The 18,740-nt window shown below is 41.0% G+C and overlaps 1 protein-coding gene across 2 annotated transcripts; it reads right to left on the bottom strand.

Annotated features, from left to right (window-relative positions):
- Nucleotides 1-4,533: 4,533 nt before the first annotated feature.
- On the bottom strand, nt 4,534-11,389 carry LOC124692250 (senescence-associated protein OSA15, chloroplastic-like). Of its 2 annotated transcripts, XM_047225577.1 has the most exons (13): nt 11,270-11,389; nt 10,070-10,466; nt 8,536-8,706; nt 8,342-8,415; nt 8,174-8,250; nt 7,995-8,066; nt 7,746-7,814; nt 6,706-6,752; nt 6,455-6,587; nt 6,312-6,380; nt 6,128-6,231; nt 5,180-5,255; nt 4,534-5,011 (listed from the first exon to the last, which is right to left on the bottom strand). In XM_047225577.1, exons 2-13 carry the CDS (start codon nt 10,387-10,389, stop codon nt 4,829-4,831), a joined length of 1,395 nt encoding a protein of 464 aa, XP_047081533.1. In that variant the 5' UTR covers nt 10,390-10,466; nt 11,270-11,389; the 3' UTR covers nt 4,534-4,828. The 2 variants fall into 2 exon arrangements, with proteins under 2 accessions (XP_047081533.1, XP_047081534.1); XM_047225578.1 differs by lacking the exon at nt 11,270-11,389 and having other exon boundaries at nt 6,455-6,578; nt 10,070-10,404.
- Between the last annotated feature and the right edge of the window lie 7,351 nt (nt 11,390-18,740).

The following is an 18,740-nucleotide window of genomic DNA, read 5'->3' as shown; positions in this document are numbered from 1 at the left end:
CCAAGAAAAGAAAGTTGATTGCACATAGAGGATGACATGCGGGTCCCATTTAGCAGACAGACGGTCTCAACGTTTCCAAGGCGGCAAGGGATCAAAAGAAAAAGGAAGTAGCCAGTAAATCGGGGGTCAAAAAAAATCCAAGAATAGAAAGAATTTTGGTTCATAGAGGATGACATGCGGGACCCATGATCCCGCATCGTAAACGGCTCGATCGGAGAACGTTGAACGAGATGGCGCGATCGAGAAAAAAACAATGCCGCAGAGGCCGCCATCCGGGCCCTACATCCCTCGGCGGTGCGGATTTGCGTTGACTCGGCCGGCGAACCCGAGAATTCGCGATGCACCACGTCCCGGCCACCATACGCGACGTTTTGGCCGCTTTCGTCGGGCTAGGTGGCCTCAAAAACGAGAAAAAAAAGTTTTGACATGCACCACGGAGGGACCAAAATCGTCGGCCATGGTACACCAGCAACCACGGCGCGACTTCAACTTCGTCGGCCATGGCAACTTTTCTTGTAGTGTCAGGTCTTAGCTTCTTCTTGAACACCCATTTGCAGCCCACAGGCTTGCATCCATGGGGTCGTTCTGATAGCTCCCAAGTTCCATTAGAAATAATCGAGTCCATCTCGTTATGGACAGCTTTCTTTCCAATCATCCGCATCCGGAGATGCATATGCCTCTCGTAATGGACGTGGGAGTATCATCCACAAGGTACACAATGAAATCATCACCAAAGGATTTTTCAATCCTTCGTCTCTTGCTCCGTTTAGGAGCTTCATTGTCATCCTTCTCGTAACATTCTCATGTGATTGTTCAAAATACTCATTAGATGTACTAGACTCGTGGATTATCTCGGTAGAAATTCTAGCAATGCTATGCATATCTTTCATAGGAAACATATTCTCAAAAAATGTTGCATCACGAGATTCCATAATAGTATCAACATGCATATCGAATACCTCGGATTGAACTACTAAAAATCTATATCCTACACTCCGCGGAGCATAACCTAGAAAGATACAATCCACTGTCTTTGGTCCGAGTTTGCGCTTCTTAGTGATTGGAATATTGACTTTCGCCAAACATCCCCTTGTGCGCAAATACGAAAGTGATGGTTTTCTTCCACCCACTCCTCGTAAGGGGTTTTATCTTTATTCTTGTTAGGAACTCTATTCGAGACATGACATGAAGTCAATAAAGCCTCCCCCCACCATGCCTTAGATAAACCAGCAGTGGCTAACATGGAATTCACCAAGTCGGTCGGCCGTGCGGTTTTTCCTCTCGGCAACCCCGTTTGATTGGGGTGAATAGGGAGGCGTCCTCTCATGAATAATGCCATGTTCCTCACATAATTCATCAAAGATTTTAGGAAAATATTCGCCACCACGATCCGACCTAAGACGCTTGATCTTTCTCTCTAGTTGATTTTCAACTTCGGCCTTATAAATTTTAAAGTAGTCTAAAGCTTCATCTTTAGTTCGCAACAAATAAACATAGCAAAATCTAGTCGCATCATCAATCAATGTCATGAAATATCTCTTTCCACCTTTTGTCAACACACCATTCATCTCGCATAGATCGAATGTATGAGTTCTAGAGGTGCCAAGTTTCTCTCCTCGGCCGCCTTGTGAGGCTTCCGAGGTTGCTTTGATTGCACACAACTATGGCACTTAGAACCTTTGGCAATGGTGAAATTCGGAATTAAACTTAAACTCGGATAGCCGAGACATTAAACCAAAATTAATGTGACATAAACGAGAATGCCAAACACCGGTATCATCACTAACATTGCCACAAATATGGTTCACAGACTTATTACTGAAATCAGAAAGCGAAAAGCGGAACAAGCCTCCGCAGTCATAGCCTTTACCAATAAATTGTCCAAACTTGGAAACAACTACTTTATTCGACTCTAAAACAACCTTAAACCCATCTCTCGCATAGAAGGGAGCCGCTAACGAGATTCTTGTTCATAGTAGGGACATGCCGCACGTTCCTCGACCGCACGATATTCCCCGAAGTGAACTTCGGATCTACCGTGCCAACACCACGAACGAAGCATGTGACCCATTCCCCATCAAGACGAAGAATCCCGAGCGACCTGGTAAGAAGTGAACATGGATATGTCAAGCACACACATGAACATTAGCACCTGTATCAATCCACCAACATGGAGATTGAAATACCGAAAGAACAAGTAAAGAGATTACCGTACCCATCAAGCATTGCTAGCGGTCACCGTGTTGACTTGCCTCGCCTTTTTCTTGCGGTCTGCCCTCTCCGGACGGTCCTTAGAAAAGTGGCCAGCCTCTCCACACGTAAAGCAGCTCAGATCTGCTTTGTTTATCATCTTCTTCTTCTTCTTGAAGGTTGTAGTCTTCATAGGCTTATTGAAGGAGGGCTTGTTATTCCCTTTGTTCTTGTTGTAGGGTTTCTTCTGCACCATGTTGGCGCTAGACTGACCCTCTCCTTTCTCGCATTATCCTTAGCCCGAGCTTTCTCCTCAACATCAAGAGATGCTATCGGATTTTCAACCGATATCTCCTCGTCTCTTGTGTTTGAGAGTTGTGGCAAAGTTCCTCCATGAAGGGGGCAACTTAGCGATGATGCATCCAGCCACAAACTTGTCGTGTAAGGCACACTTAAGGAGTTCAAGCTCTTTCGCAATGCACCGTATCTCATGAGCTTGTTCGACTACGTAACGGTTGTTAACCATCCCGATGTCATGGAAGCTCTCCATGATGTACGACTCACGCTCGCATCGGTTGCACCGAACTTAGCATTCGAGTGCATCCCGCAGCTCTTTACCATATGTTAAGTGCATGTACACATCACACGGACGATCAGCAAGAATACTTAGAACGCATCCGACGAAGAGAGTATTGTTTTCCTTGAACTTGTTCCGATCTTGGTCGGATATAGTTCCTTCGGGTAAACCATCGGTAACTTCGAACACTTTCGGATGAGTAAGCCGCAGCATGACCTTATACTCGCCACCTCTTAAAGTGCACACCGGTAAACTTATCCGGCCTCGGTGCATCGGAAAAACCAGCCATTGTTAACTCGGAAATTGCCTAGAATTAGGTTTTTGGATTGTTGGATAATTAGGCACAATTTCCATGATTAATTCCAGAATATAAAACATGATGACAACAACTACTAACATGTGAAACTCGAACATACTAGATGCATTAATCAACATGAGTAGCAGCAACACAAACAGTAAAGCATCCATCGCTAAACAGATCGAGATATGTCGCACGTACCGATCTGGTGGTGGTGGCGGTGGAGGTGTAGCAGATGATGTCGCAGCAGTAACGTTGTTGATGACAACGTTGTTGACGACGGGGCGAAGTAGACGGCGTTGAAGACGTCGGTAGGCAGCACCGCCCGACTTGGACGGAAGGCGACCCGTGATGAAAACTCGGAGCGAGCCGCGCGGAGCGCTTCCCAAAAACCTAATTCGCCCTCTCCCGTACAGGATCGCAAGGACGAGTGGTTCCGGAGACCTGCTCTCCCGTTCGCCGATGCACGTCGGTGCGCGGGATGGAGTAGGGTACGATGGCGGCGCAAGAAGAGAGAGGTGGAAACCCTAACTCGTGTATTCGATATGTTTCTGCGGTAGCCGGGCAAGAGATTATATAGGCTCGGGAAACTCTAGGCAACGTGGGCCACGCCCACGTCGCACGTTTCGAGTCGTTTTCCTGAGCTGCAAAAAGTAAGGAAAGTCTCGGCTCGAGGCTCAATCCACTCACCACGAGCGCGGCGCGCGCGTCGCGTCGCGTCGCGTCGCGTCGAGACGAGCGAGGAGGAGGTGGAGCGCGCGCGTGTAGCACTCCTATTCTCACTCACTTACTAGTGGTGGAACAACCCACCTTATAAGGTGGTCTAACTTCCTCCCAACTTTCCATGTGGGACTAAACTTCCCACCTCTTGCCACTCCCTAGTGAGCTGCCACCAACTTGGGCTCAAACTCACAAGGCTGCCACTAAGTGGGCTTTGAGATTTATAGGGAAAATCTGAAATCTAGTATGGGCCACCAAATGTGGGGCCAATATTTCAACAGATATCTATCATCCATCTTGAGGGGGAGTGCTGAACACTGGACATGTTTCTAGCCCAAGTGGCCCAAGCTCATGTGTGTTGACCTATAAAAGGAGGGAGCATGAGGAGAGCTAACCCTAAGAGAGAAGAAACCACACCAGCCGCCAGGGACCAAGAAGGATGAGGTGAGCTGCTGCTCCAACAGACAGTATGTCTATGAGCAAAAATGAACATTGCAACAATTTAAGGTTCATGGTCGGAGAGAAACCAATTAAGGTAGCAAATAAGTGATCGACTGATAGTTTAGGGACTTCCAATGATAATGTAGTTGCAATTGTATCTATAACACAATTGCTTAAAACAACTGAAGCAACAAAATTCCAGGAAGAGTAGCACAGTGATTTTATATCTTTTGCATCAGGATGTACATATAATCCCCCCCCCCCCGTGCTGATAAATCATAATCAGGCTAGAAATACCGCTGCAAGATTTGGGAAAATATCCTTACACTATATTTCTTATGCTTCATCTATAACCGATTTGGGTCCGAGGAAATGAGTTTTCATTACACTACTTTCCCTTTGTTCAGCTCTTACAAGATTATACCATTGGCATCCACCCTGGTGAGCTAATCACCAAGCAGGGCATTGTATGCTGCCACTTAAGATGAGACGATGCAGCCGATTCATTTACACAAGTTCTTCGGTTCTTAAAGCTGTATCTACGTGTCAACCATGATGCTGTGGAAGTTATGATTAATCTTTACTGCAATATTTCATCTGATCTACGCCTCACGGGTTGTGTCATCTTCTGCTGAACTGCCATCGCCAGTCTCTTTGGTATCCAAGTTTTGGTTCACTACAAACCTCAGACTGTCACCCTCTTCAAGCTCCCACTGCTTTCTAAGTTCATCGATGGCTCTTGCTGCAGAGCTAGCTACAGCGTAATTGGAATCTTGAGCCAATCTCTGCAATCAAAAGAAGGTTTAATTTATTTAACAAGCAAACTTACTTTCCCAACTGAATTCAAGAACTACAGCTCATGTAATGAGCAAGTGAGCACCAGACAGAAAAGGCTTCTGTTTCAATGGCTTTGATGATGTTCCTTTTGGTAACATATGAGAGAATATGATAACCTGTAATGCGCCCATCCCAGCATTCCCTAGAGTCCACATAGATGGAGCTGCAGCCAATGCGTTAGCCAAAGCTTTCCTGCAAACAATAGAAATATGCAGTGATCACTAAAATGCAGCATAGTAGCACGAAAGTAGTATAGAAAAACAATTTAGGCATAAGGATATTTTGATAACATGATCTCTATTAACCTAGGGTCAGTGGGTAAGTAGTAGATGAACATTCTATTTCTGCATCCTATCAAAAACAAACAAGTCACCCACGTTCATAGTAGGAACAAAGACAATAGGTGTTAGAAAGATTGTAAATACAAGAGAGTAGGAGGATATAAGTAGACATATATAACCATTTTTCCAAATAATCATGAAAACAAAACAACTCTTTCATACTGTGTAATCATCATACTGCCTGCCAAATAGCTACAGTAAGTGCTCTAAGCTATCTATTTTGCTGTTACATATTTTAAACCTGGATTGGGGTTTTTAAATCTGCAATTTCCTGTGTATTCTCTTCTTAGAAATTAGCCCCTCAAGGAAATGGCACTGCACAATGTACTTGGTCTTGCCCACAAGGTAGACGTTGCTCAGAATTTGGACACGGTGAATTGATGACTGTAAAAAACAGCTGAAAGGAGTGGTTTTGGCACCATGTTTGTAAAGAGTGAATAAGACCCCCTGGCACCTGGGCATCTTTGATGATGTGTCTATGATGAAAATGTAAGGTTCGATGTGTGGAAATTTTTGTTGTGTTTCTATGGAATTCTACAATAGCTTATTGGTCTAATTATATGTACTTAGTTATGAGAAGATCAACATAAAATACAAATAGAACCAAGTTATGGCTTTCAATCATTCTCTTCATTTCTTTGGCACTTGGCAGGAAATGAATAGCTACAAGCCTAAAAGAAAGGAAAATGCGGTGAAATTGAGTAACAGAATGCTGCTATGCACCTGGTATTAACATCTGGAGAGCTTGAACATTCAGCTAATAAGGAAACACTCTTTTTCCCATCCATGGCATCCAGATCAATAAGAGCCGCTACTAATAATTCAAGCTTCACAAACAGAAAAGAGATGATTGTAACACTAATATAAGAAGATTCGTGTCTAATTGACGAGTTTAAACATGGCTCACCTCCTCAGGATCTGTGTAGTCGATACCATCAGCCTCAGACAAGGCAGATGCCATACTCAGGTATGCATCCTTTGAAAATATAAATTAGATACAAATTAGCAAGGCAATGAGAGCACCCCTAAACAAATTAACGTAGATACAACCTCTATGGCAGCAATTTGATCTGTAGAGACTTCACGAGGGAACAGCTCAAGAATCTTCCCATTTTTCTCGAGTGTGATGAACCTTGTTGAATTAGTACGTGAAAATGAAGCATCCTTTGGAATCCTACAAGTACTTATAGCTTAATTCAGACTTAACGTGCAACAGGGAAAGGGTAAATATGTCTGCACTTTTCGTAAACATTCATTTGCTTTACGGAACTTGGCATTTGAAATTCGTATTAGAAACTTACTGATCCTGTAATTTGTTTGCCATCATGTCATGGATATCCCGTACAAACTGCACTAAATATTAGAATATTACATTCCAGCATAAGAATTCATAATCAGGATGTAATTTGGAGTAATAATAACTGCATGATAGTTGTCAAGTGAGATAAAAAAGTATCAAACCAGCTAGGATAATCTAGTCTAAACTTCAAGAAATTGATTTGTGTTACAAATGTCAATGCTTTCATCATAGACTAGTATGTTGCGATCACATATAGCATGGACAAGATGTACAAGGCAAGGTATAAACAACGAGGTTCTTGGCATAGCTACTGGGTGCAGGGTTATCTATTTTCTTCTAAGTATAAAAAACTACCCTGGATTATTTTTGCAGAGCATAAAAAACTACCCTGGCTGGAGGCATAATAGGCGGCTACGTTGATGTGTAGTCATACTTTGTTTTTTTCTTTCGCTGGTTGATTCTTGTATCAATTATCGGCGATGCGTGATTTGTTTTAAACTCTGTACTCAAAACTTATTAATAAAAGGCCGTGTGCATCATCATGATGCAGAAGCCGGGGTTTTGATCCCCATTTCGGAAAAAAAATAAGTCAAGGATTCATCGTAATAGCAGGCTCATAACACTTTACATTGAAGATACGTTACCATGATGGATGGGGCATTGCACGATACTGATAAAATGCCATGGTAATCGTTTCAGAAAAAAACTGATACTTGGCGTACACAAAGGCCACAAAGATAATTGATTCAGTCTTTTTTCTTTCTATTTTTTTCCCTAAATACAGTCTTTGCATTCCACCAGTTGCCAATTGCGTGTTATTGGAATTCTAACTACATCAGACGTCTCATTGGATGTTGCATTAGATATTTTCTTCGTATGATTTTCAGTATGCTGTCATTACCGCATCTAGTAATGACTATTGACAAAATAGGCAAGTGGAATGGCAGTTGGCATTGAAGGAGTGCCCGGTTATTCAGATATTACAAATCACCATGTGATGAAACACACAGGATCTAAAGATTATGAACTAAGTTAAGCTACCTTTAGAGCCATGAAAGCATCCTCCATGGCACGTCGTCTAACAACCATGTCAGCTCGCCGCAGATCTGCCTGAATTGCAAATAACTATTGTGTTAGATCAACATGAACCATGAAGCCACTAAACAGTAACATATAAATAGCATGTGAGGATGGTCAATAAAACAGGTACACCAACTTTCTCTACAGTGAATGTAAACTTAAACCTTTCACTTAGTTCCTACAAACTGAATTGAAGGAAGTTGTATAGACCTCTAAAGCACCATCACTCCAATGCTGATCTGCTGCTTTCTTCAAGTCTGACTCAGCGCGCTCCTTCAGTATCTTGATTATGCGTACAGAGGTCAGATTACAGTATAAAAGTATAATGCAACCAATGATACAAAAGCATATGAACCCTTCAATATATGATAAACACAGCAAACACATACTCTAGCAAAATTGGTCAGGTGGGCTGCCCGCTCCTTCACACTGTTATCAATCTTTTGAGTGTCCTTCCTTGCACGAGCTTCCAGCAAAAATCATAAATTCACATGAGAAATTAATTCATATGGGATAAAAAACTAAAAGCTTCATATTCAAGGGAGAAAACCATGTACCATCAAGCTTGAGAAACCCCAACCCTAATACAGCAACATCCTGAGATGCCCGTTTGTTTAGCCTTGTGATGCCACTAGTATTAAATGGATACCAGATATAAGAAAAAGCAATCCAACAAAATATTTTTGTATTTACCAAGGAAAATAATTGTTAGAATATTACGAAAATGATTATGCACAGTGAACAGTACTACCGTGAAAGCAAAAGAATATCACTCTGAGCTCTTTCATTCACAAACTTTGCATCATTGTAAACAAATTGGCAAGCTTTGGATAGCCCTTGAATAGAGTAGAGTGATTTTTTCTGAGCCGCAACTTGATCATCTGAAAATTGTGAATTTCCTCTTGGTTGCTCTTTAAAATCCCTGTAAAGAAGCTTCAGAATATAAACCTAAGATGACGAACGGGTCTATATCCACTTTAAAATGACAATGTGCAGCTTAGCACAATAGGATCGTAGAATCCAGATACTGAGCTTCAAATTTATTTTGGAAGAAACTAGATATGTGTGAAATAATGAAACTACTATGTGAAATTAGAGGGAGTCTTTTTTGGTACTTATTTTTTTTGTAAGTCTTCAGCTGGCTAAGCTTAATATTGTAAGTCAAAATAGATTGCTCAGAGCATCATGGTACCAAGTTCAGCTTTATAATCATATGTATTGAATGGGCTCATCATAGACTATACTGAAGCAAAATACAAGAGAACACTCTAAGTGAAACTTAAAAGATGCATATAGGCAGGTCTGATGAAGAATGAAAAAATTGATCACATGCCCTAAAGCACATGGACCCTATATTATCTGGTCAATTTGATAGGCCACTAGATCATTTTCCCTCTGGATTTTTTCTATAAATTGCTAGTATCGTTTACGCTTTAGTCAACAAGGTAAAATGACAAATTGTCATAGGTCATCCCTCTGCTTTGCTGAACAGGTGCAGCCATGGCGCTGGAGCACTTGGCCAAACTGCTTTGGGCCTGCGCCATCTCTGGGGAGAGAAAAAACTCCAGGGGTCTTTCATGGGCTGATAATTACGTTTCCAGTCAAAAAAAAAAATCAAAGAGGAGCTGCAGCTATGGACTGAGAGAACAAGCAGACATTCTTGCAGCTGATTACTCTTCTGAGTTAAGATGTTTGAGGCGGGATTGCTCTGCTCATTCTGGGCTTGACTTTTTCCTTTTTCTTGCTGTTTGCTTTTTCTTCACTTCTGTATAAAGAGGATAAAAGGAACCAGCATTTTTTTTTTATGTTGAATTACATTACCGACATTTTCTCATCAGCTTACACTTGAGTCAACTAGTTGGTGCATGCAACGCAATAAGAAAATAAAACTAGAGAGCAGATGATCAATTGGTACACCAACTTTAGTGAGTATTATCATGCAGGCTCACAATTTGTGAAATCCATCAAGGGGTCATGAACTACAGGAAGATAATTGTCAATAAAAAATAGATGAAAAGTATGCAAACTTGAGATGTACCTGGGTATTCCATTGCTTGGTTATTATTCTTTATATTTCATTGACTTCAGCAAAACTAGGCTAGATTGATTTACATTATGTGCAGGATCATGAAAAATAAAAGTAGCACAACAACATTACTGACAAGAGAGACATACGGAATGTTAAATTTCGTAACATTAGGAACATGGGAAGACATAGTATGAAGTAGTAGTAAATTGGGGGAAAAGATAATCTCATGGGCCAGTACATGTAGTTCAAGAGTTACCTGTAAGCATCGTTGTCATCTTTAGAACTCTCGCGCTCTTTAGTTTCACTGCTACCACGAGGCCCATAAGAACGGCACCGAACACTCTGACCTTGTCTGACCATGGAACTGTTGGACTTAAGAGTGGTTTGCCCATACCTATCATTTGAACAGAACCTGACGACTAAGTGATATCCACTCATCCCCTTCCTTGCCTCTAAATTTTGGGGTATACAATTCAATGATACACAATGTAGTCCTTTCATCTTACAGGGCATTCCGTATTGATCATTATAGCACACCCCACTAGATGCTACAGCACCAGAGATTTGGCTAGCCATGTGGGTGGAAGCTGTATGTTTACTACTGGATGCAATACTGGTTTGGTTAAGCTGATTTCCCAGCCAGTTTGATGTACCTGATGTCAAATATGGGCATTAGCTGCACATAAAAACAAATGTACACATATAACACCTAGAAACTATTTTGCAGTGCACGTATTGATGTTTTTTACACCATACGGATAGCAATTAAGGTAGTGTATATACGGGGATCTCTGTCAACGAATAATTCCAAAAGTAGTAGGAAACAGAAGATTTGATCCATGGTCGGTCAGTACTTCCACGGAAACATCTAATTTCTTCTACATGACACCAAATTGTCAGCTTATATTACACAAAAGGATTTTGACTGGCAAACTAGTTTACGAACAAGTTGGCAATACATCCCAGCCAAACTTATGCTACCCACACAACACAAGCATGCATAAGATAATCAAAACCGTTAAGCATACAGATAAACTTGTAGGCACAGCCTCACAAAAATAAAAGGCACAGCTAAGAACAACACAAACGGCCCCACACTACGGATTCATGCAATTATATTTCCGATCTATGGTACGCGCTAACATTTTTCCCTTGGTTAAGTACAACTGGACCATACTAATTTCCGAAGGAACTCGGCCTAAAATCAAAATATAACTCGACGAAGGCCTATGCAGCCATTCTTGCATATGCTCTCTTAGATATTCCAAGAGCCATCCATCAGATCCTCTCGTGGCGCTCGTGCTAGACATTTCGGTGAACAAGTAGTGGGCGTTTCAGAATCCACTCCTCCGAACACCTTTGGTAGTGCTCGTGCTAGCAAGCAAAGCAAACCAAACCAGACCAAACCACGCATACCAAAGAAGTAGCGATGAGAAGGGATGGTGCCTTCACTTACTGTTGAAGGAGGTCGGAGGCCGGGGAAGGACGAGGGAGGAAGGGGGAGGGGGAGGGGAGATCAGGTACAACAGTACAAAGACTGGAGCAAGGTAGATGACGCTATGGACGAGCGAGTATGGGAAGGAGATTCTGGAAGCAGCAGGGAGAGCGACGCCGGGCCACACATGTTGGGGCCGGGAAGTGGCATGCCATGGCAGCCACCAGTCGCCCCTGAGGCGGGAGGGACGCCAACGGGCTGGGGCCCTGTTCTGATCCGGTGTCTGTGGCCATGATGCGCCGACGTCCAGGATCTTGGCTTAGCACAGCTTCCGGTGGATGATTCAGAACAACACAAACTCACCACGCGATGTAATTTTTTTTGCTTTTACTTTCCTGAAACACAACGAAAAGTTGCTCTTTTTTTTGCAAAACAATGGCATGGTTGCAGTGGCGGAGTCAATATTTTTTCCTTGGATAGTCATGCTTTACTTTGTACAAAGTTTTGATAAGTTTTACTAATGTCTTCTTTTTGGGAAAAGATCTACCAATCTATTAATAATTATTCATAAAATCAAAAGAGTGAAAAATCTGAGCAATGGAGTCCTTCTATGTCACATAGTTCCCAGAAAAAAAAAACACTCATGTCCAAAGTACTCTTGAACCACGTCAATTAATTTGCGCTGCGGGAAGTATCAATCTTGCAACATGGCAATTTGAGAGAAAATCTATTCACCAAAAAAGCTACAATGACTTAACTTGACTTTCTACCGAAATGACTAAGTTAATTGCCAACTGTCAGCACAAGTGCACACGCAGACCATACCAGACCAGTACCAGTGTCCATAGCAGTTAATGCAAGTGATTTGATTAGGCTGGTCATAGTGCATAGTATCATATTGTAGTATCATGCATATTATACTTGTCTATGATACTATCACTATAGTGGGTGGTATTATAGAGTAGTATCATAATCCTCTAAATTTATTGTTTTGTAGAATCCCAATACAAAATGTGTGTATGTGGTGACCCGGCATACCACTGCATGGTGTAGTATGCAAGTCTGATATAACACCAATGAAACACCGTTCCACTAGTATTATATCGCTCAGAGTGGTACAACAGAAACATATGCGGGTCCAAAGCATGTCTATAGAATTACATACAAACTCTGTTACATAAGATCATCACAGCCTCCTACTTTACAATGAGGTAAATCTACAAATAAACTCCAGAAGAACGACTCGTAGTCTAGTCCTATCATGAACTCTATTTGTAGAGTATTTAACTAGCTATAGAGGCTATGAATAGATTCTAGCTAAATAGGAGCTAGGTTTAGGAAACTGGTTCCTTTCTATTGCTAAGCTAGGTTTTATCCTTGTTGGATGTGGTGATCGACTCTTCTGACAGGTTCCTGTCCCTTGGAGTAGTTGTTGACTCCTCGATCTTTGAGTTGCATTGTAGATCCTCCTTCGATGCCTCCATATCTAAGCAGGAGATTTAAGAGTGGGATGAGTACGAGCGTACTCAACAAGTTCATTATAGGAAAGAGGTGTTTAATGCACTAGCTACAGCATTAGACCAGAAAGTCTAATACCAATGCAGGTTTTCATAACCATTTGTTCAAAAGGTTGCTTTTATTCACAAGAACTATGTCCGTCAGCATTCACCGGTTTACTAGAACTTCATGGAGCTCCTTTCCGGCAGCGTTCGCAGTTCCATATCCCGGACGAGGAGTGACAGGTCACGGTTCTTTACACTCTGCAGAGGTGTGTTGCTTTACCCATAAGAGATCTTAACCTTGGTGCCAACCGGGCAATTTCCCCGTCCACACTTCCTATGGTGTGAGGCCCGGTATAAGGTCTAGCCAATCATGTTCCTCCGCTACCTCGAACATCCACCCTTTGTTGCATGCCCCGACCCTGGGTCCACGCCGGTCCCATTATTCCCATAGATTTCAGGGTGGACCCCGACCACGACAACAATGCAGGGCTCTACCATATACTCCTACGCCGGTAGCTGCAACCCATCATAGACCACAATACCGTGGGGACTTAAGGCTTCCCCGACCTACCGCTTGTTCTTCGGGCGACAAGTGTCTACGGACATTGCCGTGGGGACTTAAGGCTTCCCCAGCCTACCGCTCGCCCCCGACAGATAAAAGTGTCTACGGTAAAGCGCATCCGTTGATGAACGAGAGGTGGAAACACTTTTGACTACTCCGTCCCACTCCGGATCTTATGGTTAACACGGGTATTACGGCACAAGAATCACTGGTGACATTTGTTGTTTAATCCTAGATGGATATAACCCTTGCAATGGAACCTCCACCATATCAACACAATCCATGGTTCCATTGCCCACCACATAGTCATATTCATAGTTAGGAAAATAGTGGTTTTGCTTTTTATGCAATAGTGATAATCATAGTACTTTGCAAGTAATTTGGTAAAAATACTCAAATGACATGAGCAAGCGATGAACTTGCCTTTCTTGACTGCAAGATTATGCAGACAAGGTCTTCGATACGCAATAACTCCAAATTCTGAAATAGCATCATCGTCCGTAAGGACGATGTTTAAAAGATTGGCAAGGATGCAATAGTGCATAAGTATGAGATGCAATCGTTCTAAGCGTGACCTAACCCCGATGATTTAGGATTAGTGAGTGGTAATGATTAGTTCAGGATGTGTTGCACTTTTAGAGTGGTTCACAAACAAGGTTCTTATTCAGGTGTGATTACTTGGTATCATAAACAGGTGCTGCAATATATCATAACAATAATATTAATAGCACACAACTATAACATTTGGTATAATCCTAACATGTAATGAATAGTGGTTGGCTTTAGCACTACATGGCAGGGTTAATGCTTAGTTATCATATACTTCAAAATAATAACTTTTGAAGAACATGTTCTTTAATAAAGAACAAGTATGATTATTAGGGTTGTGGAGTTCTATGGTTTACTATGGTTTCAATTAATTTCTGGAGTAAGGAGTAGATGGATCCAAACAAGATTGGATTCACCAACACCTAGGGCCTGTAATGTTGAATTGAGCCTAAGCATCTTAAGCAACTGGTTATACATAGGTTGCTATCAAAGTTTGATTACATCTTATTGGTGATAGATAGCTAGGGTTTATAGATCCTATTAGGCAGGGTTGTTGACTACTTCATATCTTACTTCAAAAGAATAACTTTTGAAGAACATGCTTCTTAATTAATAAGAAGTATATCAATTAGGATTGAGGTGGTTTAGGTTTTGCTATTGGATCCACAAAGTAAGAGAATGATTGGCTCCTAAATAGGATGGTTCATAAGTATCGCAGCACTTGTAGGGTTTAGTGGACTATGGTTATGTAATGATAAATATTGGGCATAGATACTATTGGAGTTCATCACATTGGTGTGATGCTAATGAAAGATGAGTAAGGACAATATCCTTGGTAATAAGGACTAGGGTTGATCCTATTTGATCCTCTAGATAGGATGGGTGTGCATACATGGAATACTGAATTACGGATAATAGGTCTCCTATATTTTATGTGGTCATGGCAAGTATTTAATTGCTAGTTATGGTTCTATGTATCAAAGGAAGTACATGATCTCATGTTATATCTAGGGTTTAGGTTTTGGAAACCATTTAGGGCTCACACATAAATTAGTGGAGTTAGGGTTCCTAATGGAATTAGGGTTTTAGGAGTCACATGAAATGATAGGGTTGTAATATCATTCCATGTGGAATTTAGGGTTTGCTAGTTACCATATAATTCTATGATTAATAACTTCATGTTAAAGTTGAAGTTATTAATAACTTTGAAACAAAATAATATTGGATTTGTCCTTTTATTATTTTCAAAGAACTAATAATTAAGGTAATTATTAATTAGGCTTTAAATCCTTCTGATAAGGATTTGTCAAATTAACAAATAAAGAAAATTAGTATCAATGTTTTCTTTATTTATTTACTGGTTTTTATTTAATTTAGAAAGTTTTCCTAATTATTGAATTTTTATTTGAATTTTGAATTAATAAATTAGGCTTAAATAACAAGTATTAAATAATTAATTTTTTATTAAAAATTTAAATTTCATTTTATATTTTTATTGGATAGAGTTTAGTTTTATAAGTATTTTGATATCTTATATTTATTTTTCTGAGCTTTTATGAATTTTCTAGATTTATTCAAAGTTGCAGAGATTATTGGATTTGAATTAAAACGAAAAGGGAAATGCTAAACGTACCCGGGCTCTACCCGACACATAGCCACCGACTGGTGGGCCAGTTGCCACGTCGCGTGCCACGGTGGCGTACGAGGTGGCAATCGAAGGCGTGGCCGGTCGGCGGCCGCCTGCCGACGACCGCGGCGGCGACGTGTCCGCGAGCTGGCGCGAGGTTGCGTCGGACGAGATAGAACACGACGCTAGTGATTCGGCTCGCCGCGGCCAACCGTGATGGTCGCCCGAGCTTCAGGCCGGTCGACCGGATCGAGCGTCGCGGCGAGCCCGGCGGCGTGCTCGGCGGTGAAGCGGTGTGACGCCACTACGCGCATGATCGAGCGAAGCGAGCGACACCGTGAGGTTCGAGGAGCTCACCGGAGGACGTACGGGCGTGACGGCGAGGTCCATGGTGACGTCGGGTTCGCCGAATCGGTTGATCTCCGGCCGCCGGAGAGGAACGAGCTCGACGGCGACGACTTCGTGCATCGCCATGGCTCGATTCCTCCGTGCAAATTGGCCATGTCGACGACGGCGGTCACGGGTGGTCACGCTTCGTGTGGCTCGGGGCTTCCTAATCGACTTCGCTAGGCGGTAGAGTGCGTGGTCGCGGTAGGGTTTCGGCCATAGGAGTGAAATCGCGCAGAGGAGGAAGGAAACCGAAGTCGAGGGTGTCGATCGAGGATTTTATACGGCGCTCAAGTGGACGCCTCGTCACGGTCGTCGATCGAAGCAGAGATCGCCGCCGAGCGAGGAGAAGCGGACCACGACGTGCGCGGTGGCGCTCCATGCGCGCGAGGAAGGGATGAGGATGACCTTCTCCTTGTTGATTTTTCAACGAAAGGGTACTTGGGCTGCTAGGTGGGTCGGTTCTGGGCTGCTGCTGGGCTGCCGAGGTGGGCTGGACCTTGGGCTCCTGTTGGGCTGCCACGGCCAGGTGAGCCAAGGTAAGATTTTTCTCCTCTTTTCCTTTTTCTGTTTTCATTTTCTGTTTTATATTTCCTATTTGAATTTTATACTTGAATTCTGTTTATTTTTGCAGATCTTTCATTTGTGAATTTTATTAAGATCTGGTGCAATGATTGTTACACCACTATTTCGTTTGAAACTATTATTTTGTATTGGATTATATTGCATATTGTTGGCTGATTCAAAATAGCAATTAGACATGAATTATACTTTCACTTTGATTTCCTTTATATTATGATTTCCATTTAATTTTAGAAATGTAAGAGTTGATACTTTCTTCTCAAGGTATTTCTGAAGTTGTTGTTATATCTTAGTTCCTATTTGATTAATTATTCACTTGCATGTGATTTTATGTGAGCAATTTCTATTAAGGTTTTGTAGGTTTGTTGATAACCCATATTAAAATTAACATTAGTGTTATGGTCTATTAACACTTTGAACTACCTAGAGTAGATATTACTCTCCTCAAGGTTGGGTCTTAATTAAATAGATAAGTGGGTGATAATTACACTTATGGTTTTAATTATAAGATGTATCACAAGGGTTTTTCTCAGGTTTAATAAATGAAGTATAAGATTTTATTAATATGCCACACTAGGGTTCTAGTGATATTTACCTTATGGTCATTGATTTAATTCTCAATTATGGTCTAGGTTTATATGGTAATCACCATGGTGATACCATAACTAGGGTTGAGATATAATTTTAGTTTGTATGAATGAGATGACACCATATTGCATTGGCTAAAGTTTAATCTCCCTATCTATGATAAGGGTTACTTGCTTAATACCTTATGTGCTTCTCTAATTACTAAGGATTAGAGAATTGGTTTTATCTTCTACCAATTAACTTCTATTATTATCCTCAATTAATCATTAAAGTAACTACAGTGGTTATATTTCTTTTTATAGTTAACTTTGGTCATATGGATGGATGGTTTCTCCCCATTTAGAGTATAGAGTTTGACTCTTAATGTTTTCTGGTGGTTCTTAAGTGAAAAATAAGTGGAATGTAGATGTGGTAGAATTCTACTTGTGATCACCAAGTGATTCACAAGTAAAGGTTGGGATATAAGCATATGGTTGCTTACTAGTGATCTCCCTATAATTTTCATGTGGGGATGAGATCTACTTATCCTAGTAGGGTTTAACTTATCCTCACATACATCAAGATCATGATCATGGATTAGGCATGATCAACTTGTTCTTTATATCTCTACCTTGAGTTCTTAGGGTTTATGATCATCACTCAATTTATAATGATCAAGGTTTGGCTTCCTAAAGTACCTCTCATTAATTAGGTTTCTCAGTTCCATGATCAAGCATTGTCTTGATCAATTAATGTATAGCACTTCTATTTTACTTTCTAGGATAAAACTTCTATGATTGCCTCATTAGTTTATATCCCAGGAGAATGCCTGAGATATTATGTTAGGGTTCTACTCAACAATGATGATATGATCATCTGGTTATAAAAGTAGTTCTCTCCTCAAATCCAGAGTGTTGCCTCAACTAACTTGAGTGTAACACCATAGCTTGAGCTCTCTTATATAAGAATGAATTATTCTAGGGTTTATGGTGTACTCCTAATATTTATTTAGGTAGCTAAGCTAAAGATTCAATTGTCTAACTAAGTTGGTTTATCTCTCTAGGAATGGTCTTGGATAATATCCTAGGGTTTCTCTTAAAGATGATGATTTGAATACTTGGATGTATATCCAAGGTTTAACTCAAGGTTTGTTATTGCTTCTCTAATAATTGTAATAGAACTCTCACCTCTCTAGGTTTGATGCTTAACTATTTGGAATAGAGAAGAATATATATTTCTAGAGTTGGATCTCCTTGTCTTGCTTCCAAGATTAAAGTAGAATGAATACCATGAGGTTCATGGTAGGATTCATAGATTAGTTTGAGACATGGAAAAGATAAGTGAAGAATAGTTTCTCCAATATATTGTTACTTGATTTCCAATTGAATGGATGTTCATAGGTTATGGCAAGGAATTCAATGTTATGATCTTTAATAAGATCCAGTATTTGTTCCTTGATTCATATGTTCTTGTGTTGGTTTTAATTCCATTTGATCTAACCCTTATATCAAATCATCTCTACCCAAAACAAGGTTTTAACAAAGTCACATTGAGGTTTATAGCACTTGACTTGATGAGTTACTTCAATTCCACCAAGGTCAAGTGAAACTTCGATTCTTGTGATTGTTTTACTTTAAAGCGCGAAAATTCCCAGCATTTTCTATGCATGAATGCAATGCACACATCTGTTTCCTCTATTTTTGTAACCCCATTACC

The sequence above is a fragment of the Lolium rigidum genome, chromosome 2 (genome assembly GCF_022539505.1).
Source record: "Lolium rigidum isolate FL_2022 chromosome 2, APGP_CSIRO_Lrig_0.1, whole genome shotgun sequence".
Taxonomy (NCBI): domain Eukaryota; kingdom Viridiplantae; phylum Streptophyta; class Magnoliopsida; order Poales; family Poaceae; genus Lolium; species Lolium rigidum.
Note: the sequence above shows the minus strand (reverse complement) of the source record. Positions and strands in the feature narration are given on the sequence as shown.

What these genes read in the sequence shown, in the direction of transcription:
- LOC124692250 (XM_047225577.1), bottom strand. Translation starts at nt 10,389, where the DNA reads ATGGCTAGCCAAATCTCTGGTGCTGTAGCATCTAGTGGGGTGTGCTAT. An exon ending in GCAAACAAATTACAGGATCA is followed by an intron (nt 6,588 to 6,705) that starts GTAAGTTTCTAA and finishes TTAAGCTATAAG; the next exon opens with TACTTGTAGGATTCCAAAGG. An exon ending in ATCAAATTGCTGCCATAGAG is followed by an intron (nt 6,381 to 6,454) that starts GTTGTATCTACG and finishes ATATTTTCAAAG; the next exon opens with GATGCATACCTGAGTATGGC.